This window comes from Oncorhynchus tshawytscha, linkage group LG10, assembly GCF_018296145.1.
Source record: "Oncorhynchus tshawytscha isolate Ot180627B linkage group LG10, Otsh_v2.0, whole genome shotgun sequence".
In the NCBI taxonomy this organism is placed as follows: Eukaryota; Metazoa; Chordata; class Actinopteri; order Salmoniformes; family Salmonidae; genus Oncorhynchus; species Oncorhynchus tshawytscha.
In genome coordinates this window covers 63,319,906-63,336,795 of record NC_056438.1, presented here as the reverse complement: position 1 = coordinate 63,336,795, position 16,890 = coordinate 63,319,906, and the positions used below count along the sequence as shown (strand labels likewise).

Sequence of the window (16,890 nt, the reverse complement as noted above, 5' to 3'; positions counted from 1 at the left end):
TCTATTAAATTAGTCAAACCAGGAACATTTTACATCTGGCTAGAAATTACTAATGAAATTATCTCAACAGAGAAAAATTGAGAATTCTATCCAACCAAAAACATAGAGACCCAGAAAACCTGAGCCTACGCCTTCACTGTGGTGAATCACTAAAACAACAGAAATAGACAATGGAAAAAGAAGGAACAGCACGTCAGAAATCAACTCAAAATAATTAAAAAATCCATACACTCTAACCACTTCTGGGAAAACTGGAAAACTCCAAACAAACAACACAAAGAGTTATCTATCCAAAAAGAAGATGTATGGATAAACCACTTCTCCAATTTGGTTGGCTCTATAACAAAGAACAAACAGCAAAAACATATACAGTTGAAGTTGGAATTTACATACACCTTAGCCAAATACATTTAAACTTTTCACAATTCCTGACATTTAATCCGAGTAAAATTCCCTGTTTTAGGTCAGTTAGGATCACCACTTTATTTTAAGAATGTGAAATGTCAGAATAATAGTAGAGAGAATGATTTATTTCAGATTTAATTTCTTTCATCACATTCACAGTGGGTCAGAAGTTTACACTCAATTAGTATTTGGTAGCATTGCCTTTAAATTGTTTAACTTGGTTCAAACGTTTTGGGTAGCCTTCCACAAGCTTCCCACAATAAGTTGGGGGAATTTTGGCCCATTCCTCCTGACAGAGCTGGAGTAACTGAGTCAGGTTTGTAGGACTCCTTGCTCGCACACGCTTTTTCAGTTCTGCCCACAAATTTTCTATATGATTGAGGTCAGGGCTTTGTGATGGCCACTCCAATACCTTGACTTTGTTGACCTTAAGCCATTTTGCCACAACTTTGGAAGTATGCTTGGGGTCATTGTACATTTGGAAAACCCATTTGCGACCAAGATTTGACTTCCTGACTGATGTCTTGAGATGTTGCTTCAATATACATGTATCCACAAAATTTTCCTACCTCATGATGCCATCTATTTTGTGAAGTGCACCAGTCCCACCTGCAGCAAAGCACCCCCACAACATGATGCTGCCACCCCTGTGCTTCATGGTTGGGATGGTGTTCTTCGGCTTGCAAGCCTCCCCCTTTTTCCTCCAAACATAACGATGGTCATTATGGCCTAACAGTTCTATTTTTGTTTCATCAGACCAGAGGACATTTCTCCAAAAAGTACGATCTTTGTCCCCATGTGCAGTTGCAAACCATAGTCTGGCTTTTTAGGGTGGTTTTGGAGCAGTGGCTTCTTCCTTGCTGAGCGGCCTTTCAAGTTATGTCGATATAGGACTCGTTTTACTGTGGATATAGATTTTTTTGTACCTGTTTCCTCCAGCATCTTCACAAGGTCCTTTGCTGTTGTTCTGGGATTGTTTTGCACTTTTCACACCAAAGTACGTTCATCTCTAGGAGACAGAACGTAATCTCCTTCCTGGGCGGAATGACGGCTGCGTTGTCCCATGGTGTTTATACTTGCATACTATTGTTTGTACAGATGAACGTGGTACCTTCAGGCATTTGGAAATTGCTCCCAAGGATGAACCAGACTTGTGGAGGTCTACAATTTGTTTTCTGACATCTTGGCTGATTTCTTTTGATTTTCCCATGATGTCAAGCACAGAGGCACGGAGTTTGAAGGCAGGCCTTGGAATACATCCACAGGTACACCTCCAATTGACTCAAATCATGTCAATTAGCCTATCAGAAGCTTCTAAAGCCATGACATCATTTTCTGGAATTTTCCAAGCTGTTTAAAGGCACAGTTAACTTAGTGTATGTAAACTTCTGACCCACTGGAATTGTGATACAGTGAGGTACAAATCTGTCGTTCTGCCCCTGAACAGGCAGTTAACCCACTGTTCATAGGCCGTCATTGAAAATAAGAATTTGTTCTTAACTGAAAGGAGATGTGGCCAACGGAAGTTTTAATGACTCCAACCTGGTTCACCAACTACTTCTCTGATAGAGTTCAGTGTGTCAAATCGGAGGGCCTGTTGTCCGGACCTCTGGTTGTCTCTATGGGGGTGCCACAGGGTTCAATTCTCGGGCCGACTCTCTTCTCTGTATACATCAATGATGTCGCTCTTGCTGCTGGTGATTGTTTGATCCACCTCTACGCAGACGACACCATTCTGTATACTTCTGGCCCTTCTTTGGACACTGTGTTAACTAACCTCCAGACGAGCTTCAATGCCATACAACTCTCCTTCCGTGGCCTCCAACTGCTCTTAAATGCAAGTAAAACTAAATGCATGCTCTTCAACCAATCTCTGCCCGCACCTGTCCGCCCGTCCAGCATCACTACTCTGGACGGTTCTGACTTAGAATATGTGGACAACTACAAATACCTAGGTGTCTGGCTAGACTGTAAACTCTCCTTCCAGACTCACATTAAACATCTCCAATCCTAAATTAAATCTAGAATCAGCTTCTTATTTCGCAAAAAAGCATCCTTCACTCATGCTGCCAAACATACCCTGGTAAAACTGACCATCCTAACGATCCTCGACTTCGGCGATATCATTTCCAAAATAGCCTCCAACACGCTACTCAACAAATTGGATGCAATCTCTCACAGTGCCATCCGTTCGTCACCAAAGCCCCATATACTATCCACGACTGCAACCTGTACGCTCTCGTTGGCTGGCCCTCGCTTCATACTCGTCGCCAAACCCACTGGCTCCAGGTCATCTACAAGTCTCTGTTAGGTAAAGCCCTGCCTTATCTCAGCTCACTGGTCACCATAGCAGCACGTGCTCCAGCAGGTATATCTCACTGGTCACCCCCAAAGCCAAATCTTCCATTGGCCACATCTCCTTCCAGTTCTCTGTTGCCAATTTTTATTTTACCTTTATTTAACTAGGCAAGTCAGTTAAGAACAAATTCTTATTTTCAATGACGGCCTAGGAACAGTGGGTTAACTGCCTGTTCAGGGGCAGAACGACAGATTTGTACCTTGTCAGCTCGGGGGTTTGAACTTGCAACCTTCCGGTTACTAGTCCAACACTCTAACCACTAGGCTACCCTGACAATGACTGGAACGAACTGAAAAAAATCTGTAAATAGCCCATCCAATCTACCCCATCCCCATACTATATTTATTTATTTATCTTGCTGCTTTGCACCCCAGTATCTCTACTTGCACATTCATCTTCTGCACATTCTACCATTTCAGTGTTTAATTGCTATATTGTAATTACTTCGCCACCATGGCCTATTTATTGCCTTACCTCTCTTATCCTACCTCATTTGCACATGCTGTATATAGATTTTTCTACTGTATTTTTGATTGTATGTTTGTTTATTCCATGTGTAACTTTGTGTTGTTGTATGTGTCGAACTACTTTGCTTCACCAAAGCCCCATATACTACCCACCATTGCGACCTGTACGCTCTCGTTGGCTGGCCCTCGCTTCATACTCGTCGCCAAACCCACTGGCTCCATGTCATCTACAAGACCCTGCTAGGTAAAGTCCCCCCTTATCTCAGCTCGCTGGTCACCATAGCATCTCCCACCTGTAGCACACGCTCCAGCAGGTATATCTCTCTAGTCACCCCCAAAACCAATTCTTTATTTGGCCGCCTCTCCTTCCAGTTCCCTGCTGCCAATGACTGGAACGAACTACAAAAATCTCTGAAACTGGAAACACTTATCTCCCTCACTAGCTTTAAGCACCAACTGTCAGAGCAGCTCACAGATTACTGCACCTGTACATAGCCCACCTATAATTTAGCCCAAACAACTACCTCTTTCCCAACTGTATTTAATTTTAATTTATTTATTTATTTTGCTCCTTTGCACCCCATTATTTTTATTTCTACTTTGCACATTCTTCCATTGCAAAACTACCATTCCAGTGTTTTACTTGCTATATTGTATTTACTTTGCCACCATGGCCTTTTTTGCCTTTACCTCCCTTCTCACCTCATTTGCTCACATTGTATATAGACTTGTTTATACTGTATTATTGACTGTATGTTTGTTTTACTCCATGTGTAACTCTGTGTCGTTGTATCTGTCGAACTGCTTTGCTTTATCTTGGCCAGGTCGCAATTGTAAATGAGAACTTGTTCTCAACTTGCCTACCTGGTTAAATAAAGGTAAAATAAAATTAAAATAAAAAAATCTTGGCCAGGTCGCAGTTGCATATGAGAACTTGTTCTCAACTAGCCTACCTGGTTAAATAAAGGTGAAATATATATATATATTTTAAAACCTAAGTGTATGTAAACTTCTGACTTCAACTGTACATGATCAAATACAAATCTTAGAATAAACTATTAAAGACTACCAGACCCACTGGATTCTCCAATTACATTGTATGAACTACAGGACAAAATACAAACCCTCCAACCCAAAAAGGCCTAGTGGGGTTGATGGTATCCTACATATACAGACCACAAATTCCAATTGGCTATACTTAAACTTTTTAACATCATCCTCAGCTCTGGCATCTTCCCCAATATTTGGAACCAAGGACTGATCACCCCAATCCACAAAAGGGGAGACAATTCGACCCCAATAACTACCGGGGAATATGTGTCAACAGCAACCTTGGGAAAATTCTCTGCATTATCATTAAAGGGGAATGGAAAAACTTCAGGAACTAAATCGAAGCTACTAGATGTAGTCAATCCACTAATACTAAACATGTGCATTTAACTGACATCTCTATTTTTAGTATTTTGATCATCAACAAGATTTATTTGAGCTATGGTCAGTGCCATTTTAAATTGCCATAGTAATGACTGACGCCAGTGTGTCACTGGCAGGAATCATCAAATTGTCTGTGGTATTGAGTTTTCAATCAGAGAGTGAATCGAAGAGAGTGATGTTAGGTGCGGACAACGAAGATGGCAACAACAATTAGTCATTCAAATATGAACTGTATAGCGGCAGACTGTATGAATTGGCTCAAAAAAATTCCCTCTGTAAGCTACCAATCGGCTGCCCGAGGACCCACAACTTTTGAAGAAGTGGCTCCATGTCCTAAAGATGAAGGACGTGCCAGCTCGAGCTAGCAGGATCTGCAGACAGCACTTCGTGGAGGTAGACTTCGCAATGAAGGGCACTTTCGATGCAACAACCGGGAGTTTCCGAATGGAAAATAGTCATAGGCCAACGTTGAAGCCCTTGCACCTCCATTTAAAATTTAGAGGGTTATGGTGTAGGGGTTACCGACCGACCATCATCAACATCGCTCACTTCGGAGTCAAGCAAAAGTAACGTAAACTCGTACATCACCTTGGTCCGTACAATTGCCCTTATTTTAGCGCCACAAAAACGTAATACTTCCAGATCAACTGTAATGTCAATACCATTGTAAAGCACAATTTCTTCCCTTTCCAACCAAATAAATGGCATGACCTAAACGCTGCCCGTTTCTGCATAATTCAAGCAGGCAATGAGCCCCGTCGGGTCTTTTTAAAAACGGCAGGTGGGGAAGCTAAACTAATGCGTGATAGTGAGAAGGAGAGATGTCATGTGGGAAAATTGCTTTTTTCACTCGATCTGTCCAACTTATCACCTTATCTCCTCTAAAATGTAAATAAAACACTATAAAGAGTTTATATAATGTGTCATTACATACCTATTTGAAGGTTTGTGTCAAATTTGAATGGGGTTTTTAGGGCGGTGCTAAAGTGATCTTAGAAGTAAACAGCGGCTTTGAGAATGATGATAGCATGCAATGATGACGAAAAAAATGACTAGGTATCCCCCCTTACCCTCATCACTGTCCATTTCTTGTTTCTAAAGGATGAGAGAAGTGCTACACCTGGTGGAGAGAGATTATAATTCAGAAATAGTTGCTTTATGCGTGCTGTACGTTACACGCCACGATGTAACGGAGGGTCCGTTTTTTTCAACTTTTCTCCAATACTATAGAGCCATTACCATGTCGATCAACGCATGAATAGAAACCTAGTTCACACCCCCGATTTTGAAGTCAACACAGTCGCTACAGTCCCATTAGTTTTCTTTGTAGCCTCGTTTGAATGTTGCGGTTGCGCACATTTGTACGGAATGGGGTGAGTTTACTTTAACTGAATGGGGAGGCGATGCGAGTCAATGCAATGGAGCCTGCGGTAATGTTAACCGGTCATGACTGTTGTTGACTAGGCTAGCGTTAGACACTGGACAACTTTGTTGCAACTCTAGTTGAAGGTAACTAGCTAATTGCGTCTGAAGTGTTTTGTGTAACACCCCCCAGCAAATAACATTAGCAAGCAACTCAACTGCAACTAAAATTGCAACATAGTTTCTCCGTGTACCCTTGTTATTAGGTAGTTACGGTAGCTAGCTTCCACCTCAGATAGTCAAGTACTATAATACATTTTGTTGACAGATTTGTTTTTGTAATGTTTTGTTATCTCCATCTCATTTAGCTAGACTGAAGACGACATAGCTAATGTTTGCTGAAATGTCCCCGGTACATTGGAAAGAATTTACAAAATAACAGAGCAAACTAAAATGCTATTTGGCCCTAAACAGAGAGTACATACACAGTGGCAGAATACCTGACCACTGTGACTGACCCAAACTTAAGGAAATCCTATGTACAGACTCTGTGAGCATAGCCTTGCTATTGAGAAAGGCCCCCAAAGGCAGACCTGGCTCTCAAGAGAAGAGGGGTTATGTGCACACTGCCCACAAAATGAGGTGGAAACTGAGCTGCACTTCCTAACCTCCTGCCAAATGTATGACCCTATTAGAGACACATATTTCCCTCAGATTACACAGACCCACAAAGACTTTGCAAACAAATCCAATTTTGATAAACTCCCATATCTATTGGGTGAAATACCACAGTGTGCCATCACAGCAGCAAGATTTGTGACCTGTTGCCTCAAGAAAAGGGCAACCAGTGAAGAACAAACACCATTGTAAATATAACCTGTTTATTTATTTTTCCTTTTGTACTTTAACTATTTGCACATCATTACAACACAGTATATAGACATAATATGACATTTGAAATGTCTTTATTATTTTGGATCTTTTGTGAGTGTAATGCTTACTGTTAATTTTTTATTGTTTATTTCACTTTTGTTTATTATCAATTTCACTTGCTTTGGCACTGTAAACATATGTTTCCCATGCCAATAAAGAGCCTTACATTGAAATGGAATTGAATTGAGAGACAGAGACAGCATTGAGGCTTCAAATGAAACATTCTGCAAGATTACAGGTATCAGCAGCTCGGAACGGGTTTCAAATAGTATTTAAAATCTTTCCAATACTTTGAGTGTTTGCTCTAGCCTGCCTATAGCGCCAGATAGGTGGGATTTAAACTTTTGGGACTAGTCTATTGGCCCATGAAGCCAGGCAAGCTCAATCAAGCACAGATAACGCATTTGCAATGGTTTGGAATAGTATTTGAACCCAGGTATCAGCACCGCCAAATAACCACCACGCTATAAGTAGAACTCTCTCACAGGAATAGAGAGAGAACCAAATTATACCAAATTATAGCTATTACATTTACATTTTCACAGTGTCCCATTTTCAAAAGTGTACAATTTAACAGTGATCCAGTAGAGGGACCAATGTTTATTTTTTCAATGTTATGGAAAGATGCCTTTTATTACCGGACTATACATGAGCTGGTTTCTGGGTCAGAATACCACATACAGTTCATTCGGAAAGTATTCAAACCCCTTCCCCTTTTACACATTTTGTTACCTTACAGCCTTATTCTAAAATGGATTAAATAAATAAAAAGTTGTTATTAGAAATGGTAGCTAATGTATATATATATATATATATATATATATATATATTATAAAATATATGAAATATCACATTTACATTACAAGTATTCAGACCCTTCACTCAGGTACCTTGTTGATGCACCTTTGCCAGCAATTATACCCTTGAGTCTTCTTGGGTATGTTTCTACAAGCTTGGCACACCTGTATTTGGGAAGTTTCCCTCATTCTTCTCTGCAGATCCTCTCAAGCTCTGTCAGGTTGGATGGGGAGCGTTGTTGCACAGCTATTTTCAGGTCTCTCCAGAGATTTTCGATCGGGTTCAAGTCCGGGCTCTGGCTGGGCCATTCAAGGGGATTCAGAGAATTATCCCAAAGCCACTCTTGAGTTGTCTTGGCTGTGTGCTTGGGGTCATTGTCCTGTTGGAAGGTGAATCTTCCCCCCAGTCTGAGTTTTTTTAAATGTGGCAAATTTGTTGAAAAAAACCACACTGAAATACCTTATTTACATAATCATTCAGGCCCTTTGTTATGACCCTCAAAACTGAGCTCAGGTGCATCCTGTTTCCATTGATCATCATTGAGATGTTTCTACAACTTGATGAGAGTCCACCTGTGGTAAATTCAATTGATTAGACATGATTTGGAAAGGCACACACCTGTCTATATAAGGTCCCACAGTTGACAGTGCATGTCAGAGCAGAAACCAAGCCATGAGGTCAAAGAAATTGTCCTTAGAGCTCCAAGACAGGATTATGTTGAGGCACAGACCTGGGGAAGGGAACGAAAACATTTCTGCAACATTGAAGGTCCCCAAGAACACAGTGGTCTCCATCATTCTTAAATGGAAGAATTTTGGAACCACTAAGACTCTTCCTAGAGCTGGCCGCCCAGCCAAACTGAGCAATCGGGGGAGAAGGGTCTTGGTCAGGGAGGTGAACAAGAACCTGATGGTCACTCTGACAGAGCACCAGAGTTCCTCTGTGGAGATGGGCGAACCTTCCAGAAGGACAACCATCTCTGCAGCACCCCACCAATCAGGCGTTTATGGTAGAGTGGTCAGACGGAAACCACTCTTCAATAAAAGGCACATTACAGCCTGCTTGGTGTTTCCCAAAAGGCACCTAAAAAAGTCTCAGAACATTAGAAAAAATATTATCTGGTCTGATAAAACCAAGATTGAACTTTTTGGCCTGAATGCCAAGCGTCACATCTGGAGGAAACATGGCACCATCCCTACGGTGAAGCATAGTGTGGGGATGTTTTTCATCTACAGGGACCGGGAGATTACTCAGGATCGATGGAAAGATGAACGGATCAAAGTATAGAGAGATCCTTGATGAAAACCTGCTCTAGAGCACGCAGGACCTCAGACCTGGCCGAAGGTTCACCTTCAAACAGGACAACGACCCTAAGCACACTGCCAAGAAAATGCAGAGCCAAGAAAATGCAGGAGTGGCTTCGAGACAAATCTCTAAATAGCATTGAGCGGCCCAGTCAGAGCCCGGACTTGAACACGATCAAACATTTCTGGTGAGACCTGAAAATAGCTGTGCAGCGACGCTGCCCATCCAACCTGATGGATGGGCAGATATGAGCGGATATGCACAGAAGATTGGGAGAAACTCCCCAAATACAGGTGTGCCAGCTTATAGCGTCCTACCCAAGAAGACTCAAGGCTGTAATCGCTGCCAAAGGTGCATCAACAAAGTACTGAGTAAAGGGTCTGAATACTTATGTAAATGTGATATTTCAGTTTTTTATTTATTTTTATTATTGCTAAAATTTCTTAAAACCTGTTTTGGCTTTGGCATTATGGGGTACTGTGTGTAGATTGATGAATATTTTTTAAATAAAATGAATCATTTTTAGAATAAGGCTGTAACAGTAACAAAATGTGGAAAAAGTCAAGGGGACTGAATACTTTCCAAATGCACCGTAATCATATCTGGGTTACAACCTCTTTCATGCACTTTGGTACAGTAAGAGATGAGCAAGGTGGCGACAGCCAGAAAACCCTCTCATCCACACAGTACAGTATTGACAGTTACTCATCATTATTATGCTCAATGTGACCCCTCACTTATTCCACTCCACATTCGCCCCCTAGAGACGCTGGTCTCCCTCACACTGCCCTTAGGCTGCATTATAATTACATTTCTCAGAGGTTGCTAATACTAAGCTAGGTGTTGAGATGCTCTTTACTAGCTACATTCCTAACCCCTCTCTCAGCAGTGCTCCAACCACCCACCGAGTCCAGAATGAAGATTTATCTGAGTGGGACTTAGAGTTAGCGAGCGACAGCCAGGCTAGCTTTTAGCTCTACTTCCTGACCTGGTCTTTGCCAGGTCCACTTAATCATTAAACACTAATGGCCAACCTGTTATGTATTTGGAAAAAATCAACTGTGCTGCTAAGAGATAGCAACACTAAAAAACAAAACGTATATTTGCTTTCTGTCTGGAGGATACAAATTGAGGATGGTCCATGCAGTAAGATACAGAACTGCCTTCCCCTGTTTGTTGAGCACTATCCATCTGGAAGTAACACAAAGCACTAACACATCCAGCCAGAGAAAGCTTTTTCAAAGACATGCAAACAGAGAAATGGAGCATAGTACACAGTCGCTATCTCCTGAGTTACTTTTAATTTGCTTACCACCTCTCGGGATGATTATTATTACATAATGCATTATTATGAATTATAGCTAATACAAGTGTATTGGTTAGCATGGGGGATGTAAGTGTATGTAGGGACTGCCTCCAAACACCAACACTGATATTGTGACTTACGCCTCCAAGAATGTGGATGTTTCATGTCCCATAGCATGAAAAGACATTCATAAGTATATGACTTATATGATACATCTGACACATTTAATGATAGTTAGCTGTGTGAAACCTTAATGAAAATTGACAAGATCATAAACTGTTATAGGTTAACTACTGTGTGTAGATACTCAATCACCTTAACAGCCATCCTCAATCCATATGAGTGTAGTAATACAGTGTTCTATTACATTTTTCATCAAAACCGAACCCGTGGCTGTTTAAGACTATGGAAAATCGACCTAAAATCGAATCTATCTTACTCATGTTTTTGCCTAAGAAGCACATCAATTTAGTTTGATTGTACTCACATTGTGCTTGGTGAGAGCTGATATATTGGCTGCTATTGCTTGGAGCCAATCTAGGCAATCTTCAGCAGTGGGGCACGTGATAACCCCACTGCAAACCCCATCCACAGCTATGACTTGAAATGCATGTTTCCTTTAGAAATCAAAATCAGACAAATATACTTTTTAGTAGTGGTTGGCACCAATTCAGTATGATATTAACATCGATATCAATATGAACAAGGCATATCTCAAAAATGTTTTATCCTTAGTCAGGCAAACAGCTTGTCTGTCCATATATTAATCATAACCCATGCCGTCTCAATTTCTATTCAAGAGAAATAAGTAACAGCCAAGCAAGCTTTGCAGCAAATGGAGGAATCACTGTCTTATAGTGCCTTTGGAAAGTATTCAGACCCCTTGACTTTTTCCACATTTTGTTACGCGACAGCCTTATTCTAAAATTGATTAAATTAAACTATTTCATCAGCAACCTACACACTATACCCCGTTATGACAAAGCGAAAACAGGTTTTTAGACATTTGTGCACATTTATTAAAAACAAAAAACAGAAATACCTTATTTACAAAAGTATTCAGACCCTTTGCTATGAGTCTCAAAATTGAGCTCAGGTGCATCCTGTTTCCATTGATCACCCTTGAGATGTTTCTACAACTTGATGAGAGTCCACCTGTAGTAAATTCAATAAATTGTACATGATTTGGAAAGGCACACGCCTGTCTATATAAGGTCTCAGAGTTGACGGTACATGTCAGAGCAGAAACCAAGCCATGAGGTTAAAGGAATTGTCCGTAGAGCTCCGAGACTGGATTGTGTCGAGGCACACATCTGGGGAAGGGTACCAAAACACTTCTGCAGCATTGAAGGTACTCCATCATTCCATCATTCTTAAATGTAAAAAGTTTGGATCCCCCAAGACTGTTCCTATAGCTGGCTGCCCGGCCAAACTGAGCAATCAGGGGAGAACGGCCTTGGTCAAGTAGGTGACCCAGAACCCGATGGTCACTCTGACAGAGCTCCAGAGTTCCTCTGGGGAGATGGGAGAACCTTCCAGAAGGACAAACATCTCTGCAGCACTCCGTCAATCAGGCCTTTATGGTAGAGTGGCCAGACGGAAGCCACTCCTCAGTAAAAGGCACATGATAGCCCGCTTGGAGTTTGCCAAAAGGCACCTAAAGGACTCTCAAACCATGAGAAACAAGATTCTCTGGTCTGATGAAACCAAGATTGAACTCTTTGGCCTGAATGCCAAGCATCAAGTATGGAGGAAACCTGGCACCATCCCTACAGTGAAGCATGGTGGTGGCAGTATCACGCTGTGAGGATGTTTTTCAGCGGCAGGGACTGGGAAAATAGTCAGGATTGAGGCAAAGATTAACGGAGCAAAGTACAGAGAGATCCTTAATGAAAACCTGCTCCGGAGCGCTCAGGACCTCAGGCTGGGGCGAAGGTTCACCTTCCAACAGGAAAGCGACCGTAAGCACACAGCCACGACAACACAGGAGTGGCTTCGGGACTAGTCTCTGAATGTCCTTGAGTGGCCCAGCCAAAGCCCGGACTTGAACCAGATCGAACATCTCTGGAGAGACCTGAAAATAGCTGTGCAGCAAACCAAGTTTTGCTTTGTTATTATGTGGTATTGTGTGTAGATTTGAGTGGGGAAAAAACTATTGAATCAATTTTAGAAGAAAATGTGGAAAAAGTCAAGGGGTCTGAATACTTTCCGAAGGCACCGTAACTGCCAGTGGCTGACCTCTCCATTTGAATAGTCTCAAGGTATTTACAGGAGACAAGTCATCCTAACACCTAGCCCCCAAAGTCCCTCGCCAGCAGACCCCTCTCAAATAGACGAGGCACAGGGGCCACTGAACCTTCAGCAGTAGTGACAGAGAATGGCCCCTGGCTGTGTTTTGACAACAAACATTCCCCGGTCCCCCGGCTGCAGCCCAGCGCTGAGCTTACCTGCAGACGTCAGAGCCCGGGATGTGCTGTGACAGACGGGAGTGGAGGAGAGGAATAAGGCGCAGGTCCACCCATCTCTTCTCCCAGCGGAGCCCAGGGGACGTGGGCCAAGATGAGCAGGACAGTGAGTCCTAGAGGGGTTTATACACACAGAAAGAAGAGAACACCTCTTAGTTTAGTTCTTCATATAGTATCTTTTCTAATACGTCAATAGCCCAGGCTTGTTCATGATTCATACAGGTAGATGTAGATGCAGCAGAAGCTGTATATGTGCAAGCCATAGTTCAACTACTGAATACGTTGTTTTTTCCTCTGGCCCAGAGAAAGAGTTAGAGCACCCGGACTGTGACCGTCTGCCTGTGAATGCCACTGCAGAATAACAACAGCCTACTGGCATTGTTAATGTGGTTGCAGAGAGACAGATATGGCTGAGAGTTGTACAGAAAGGAGATCGGTCTCAAAATGGGGTGAGTTAAGAATGCTAAACTGTACCGTATTGTTAGGATGGTAGTTCAGGTGTAAGCCACTGTCGCACAGAGGGGAGGACGTTCCACTGCTCTGGTCACTTGGAACACCTGGGAGGAGAATGACATTCAAAAGTTATTTATTCAGTCATTTGGAAGTCATATCATATCTTCTTTAGCCTTGGTACAATATCCAGAACTTTTATGTCTATCTCTATTTCAGGTAAAAACTATATTCAAATCAACTTTTCTTTCCAGCTCTTTTTCAGAGATAATTATACCACAGACAAATAATAGTCAATGCACGAATCATCATGTAATCCATGTGCAGATGGAGTTTTTTTCTCCAATCTTGTTTTATTTTCTCTCATCATATCCTTACTGAAAATAACCTACAATTTCAGCTCTTCTATTTCTTTGGCGGTTTCTAAGATGCACGTACATGTGCAGTCTTCACAGAGAGGCAGTTTCAGAAAAGCAGGTGTCTTCTTCAAGAAAGACACAGTCAGAGTGACTTCCTCTCCGGCATTTCGCAAAACCTGCACCTGTAAAGAAATATTTGGTGAATTTACAATACTGCCATAGGACTTCTAAGTCTGTTACTCATCTCAACCACGTACTTGGATGATGGATGAAGTACAAATTCCCTTCTTAGAACAAGTAGATTAGATATCGGCTAAAAACCTGGGAGATTTATGCAGCCTCACACATTTAGGAGGTTGATACACACAAATCGGAAAAGGTGTAAAACTCATCTTACATGCCCCAAAGATAAGGTCCAAAACGTTAAACAAGATGAAGTGGTGTTGTAAGTGTTTGCAGCTTCAGGGAAATATAAAATATTAAGTTGGCAGCTGCTTACCGCTTCCTCGTGGCGATAGCTTCGAACATTTATTCCATTTATCTAAAAACAAACAGTCTTATTGTTAGTAACAATAATATCCAATCCATTAAATTGATGATATGCATGATATGAGGTGGCTCAGTGAACTAATATATCATATTGTGATCCATCGGCAAAGTGTGAAGGAGTTGGAATTTGATCAGACATACCTGTAGTACAAATACTGAATAACCCAAGACAGGAGAAACTGTCAAAATACTAATCATTATCCCTTACCTGGAGGATCCCATCTCCAATAAACAGTAGCCCAGACAGTTCAGCTGCAGACAATATATTAGATATTATTACGTTCGGGTAAATAAACCGTGATTCATAACTCATAGTGAAATGGAAACTAAAAAAACTAAAAAGGAAAGCTTACCTTTTTGCTCTTTTGATATTTTTGATATCACAACAGGGATTTTGTGTTCTGCGCCTCCCTAGGGGGTGAATTATATAGTTATGTAGTTTGTTGCACAAACATTTGAAGGAAAGAAACAGAGGGAAAAAAGAGAAAAACTGTTGTGTCTTCCCCAATACGATACTCCATTAGTCTACTGTTGATATATCAATTGTGGCTTCAAAAGATCAATGGCATTAGGTAACAGTAAATTCAATGATAGAATAGGCAGAAACAGTCTAATCAATGGAGATCTAAATGACCTTAATGCTCAAGCCAAAACCTCCAATCGTCTGTCTTCTGATCGTTACAGTTCTCTCCTACAAGGAATCAGATGGAATAAAGAGGTGTTTATTGTGGACATACTTACGAGTATAAAAGTTTACCGTAGATAGTACAAGTATAACAAAGCTGACAACGGAAAGGCCCATTTTAAAAGGTATTTTCTCTCCAGTCATGCTCACACTTCACTCTCATGGTTCCAAATGTATCATCTGCCCGACATGATATATTTTTCTGGTAATTGAAACATCCTTTCCCAAGGTATTTAATTTGACATGCAGGGCAGGTTACTTACACTGGAATAAAATGGTTCTCCTGACACGCAGATGACATCTTGCTCTTGAATGGTCAGAATGTCTTTAGCCAAGTGCAGTCGAATATTGAAAGGCTCCTCGTTACCATCTTGCAGCAGATAAACCCCAGTCTTTGTCTGCAAAGTAAATCAAAGTGGGAAAATCATGTATCGTTCTTCTTTGTCCAAATTAACTGGCCATGAAATTAAATCAAATGAAAATGTCATCAAATTGTAAAGACATTGAAGAGACTTGACAGAGTGACATGTATGATAATGATAATTCTTCTTAGCCTGTTAATTTCAAAATGGTGACATGTAAAACAATGTGAATATACCACTTTCAGAAAGCTAGTAACCAAGAAACCATTTCAATTACATTGTATCTAATAGGTTTCGAAAATAGTTATTATTCGTGATCACATCAGGGGGAAAAAAATTCCACTAGTGTTTATATTGCATACATCTTCAATATTATGTTGCAATTATGTTTGATAATAGGAGACAGTAGAAATATAGTTAAGCTAATTAGGTTAGTTCTCAGTAAATCATTTTCACTAATTGGTTTGAATTACATGCATTTTCTATGCACTGTGCTATAACATTAATCAGACTAAAATATATTGTTGTCTTGGCCCTGAAAATAAAAATCCTTATTTGATAATTTTCCAAAACCAGATAACTGCAACGATATGCCTCTTAATCACAGGCAACAGAAAAAAAAGATTTACAGTCATCTAATTTAATAAATCTCCAATTAAATAATCAATCTTCATTTTGTCTATCCATCTAAGGTCTTGTGGAATTAAAAAGTTTGAATAAATTATGCTCAGTCACCAGATATGCATTTCTCTGAAAGGAATGAGAGAAATCATCATCATATCCCGTGATCCATTTAAAACAAGCTGATCTGCATACATTTGCATTCTGTATAGCCAATTCCCCACCAACTAATTGGAATGCATGTCCTGTCCTTGAAACCACAGTTAAGTCTAAATAATAAAAACACCTTCACCTGACATGATTACATGATTTAGGTGCTCCCGAGTGGCGCAGCGGTCTAAGGCACTGCATCTCAGTGTTTGAGGTGTCACTACAGACACCCTGGTTTGATTCCAAGCTGTATCACAACCGCCCGTGATTGGGAGTCCCATAGGGCGGTGCACAATTGGCCCAGCGTCATCCGGGTTTGGCCAGTGTAGGCCATCATTGTAAATAAGAATTTGTTCTTAACTGACTTGCCCAGTTAAATAAAGGTTAATCGTTTTTAGTTTTTATTATTCATGTAAAGCCAAGCACACCAATGTCACTAAGCATCCTTGATGACAAACGCAGTAGTGTCACTAAAGGATACCAGTTTAAAAAATACGGTGACATGGTAGGTATGGCAACTCAAAGAATTACATTTACTTGTACAGTATCTAGATCTGTGTAAAGAAACCATAAAAAAATCAGCCATGGTGTGTGTTAATATCAACAGCAGCATCTCAATGTGAAAGTGTTTTTACAGTGAGTTGCCTTGCACACTATATCCACGGTGTGTGTATGACTCACACGTGTGAGTTTGTGTGTGCGTGTGTTGAGAGATAGAGAGAGAGAGAGACGTTGAAGGCAGTCATTCTCTTTAGCCGAGCTGAATCAGTGCTACGATGCTGATATATCTATCACTGGGTAGATCAGAAGCAGCCTCTACTCTGTCTGTCTCTCTCTACTCGGCTGAGCATTGTTTGACCTGCTGTAGAGCATGTATGTA

The 16,890-nt window shown here is 41.0% G+C and overlaps 1 protein-coding gene across 2 annotated transcripts in view; it reads right to left on the bottom strand.

The window, feature by feature from the left end:
* sntg1 (syntrophin, gamma 1) overlaps positions 1-16,890 on the bottom strand; it is a 38,455-nt gene that overhangs the window by 8,776 nt on the left and 12,789 nt on the right. For both annotated transcript variants that reach the window (XM_024435862.2, XM_024435861.2), the window contains exons 4-12: positions 15,141-15,275; positions 14,827-14,883; positions 14,546-14,603; positions 14,401-14,444; positions 14,143-14,184; positions 13,723-13,825; positions 13,309-13,391; positions 12,817-12,947; positions 10,857-10,986 (exon numbers count right to left, since the gene is read on the bottom strand). In XM_024435862.2, coding sequence (XP_024291630.1) covers positions 10,857-10,986; positions 12,817-12,947; positions 13,309-13,391; positions 13,723-13,825; positions 14,143-14,184; positions 14,401-14,444; positions 14,546-14,603; positions 14,827-14,883; positions 15,141-15,275 — 783 coding nt within the window. The remainder of the gene's footprint in view (positions 1-10,856; positions 10,987-12,816; positions 12,948-13,308; positions 13,392-13,722; positions 13,826-14,142; positions 14,185-14,400; positions 14,445-14,545; positions 14,604-14,826; positions 14,884-15,140; positions 15,276-16,890) is intronic.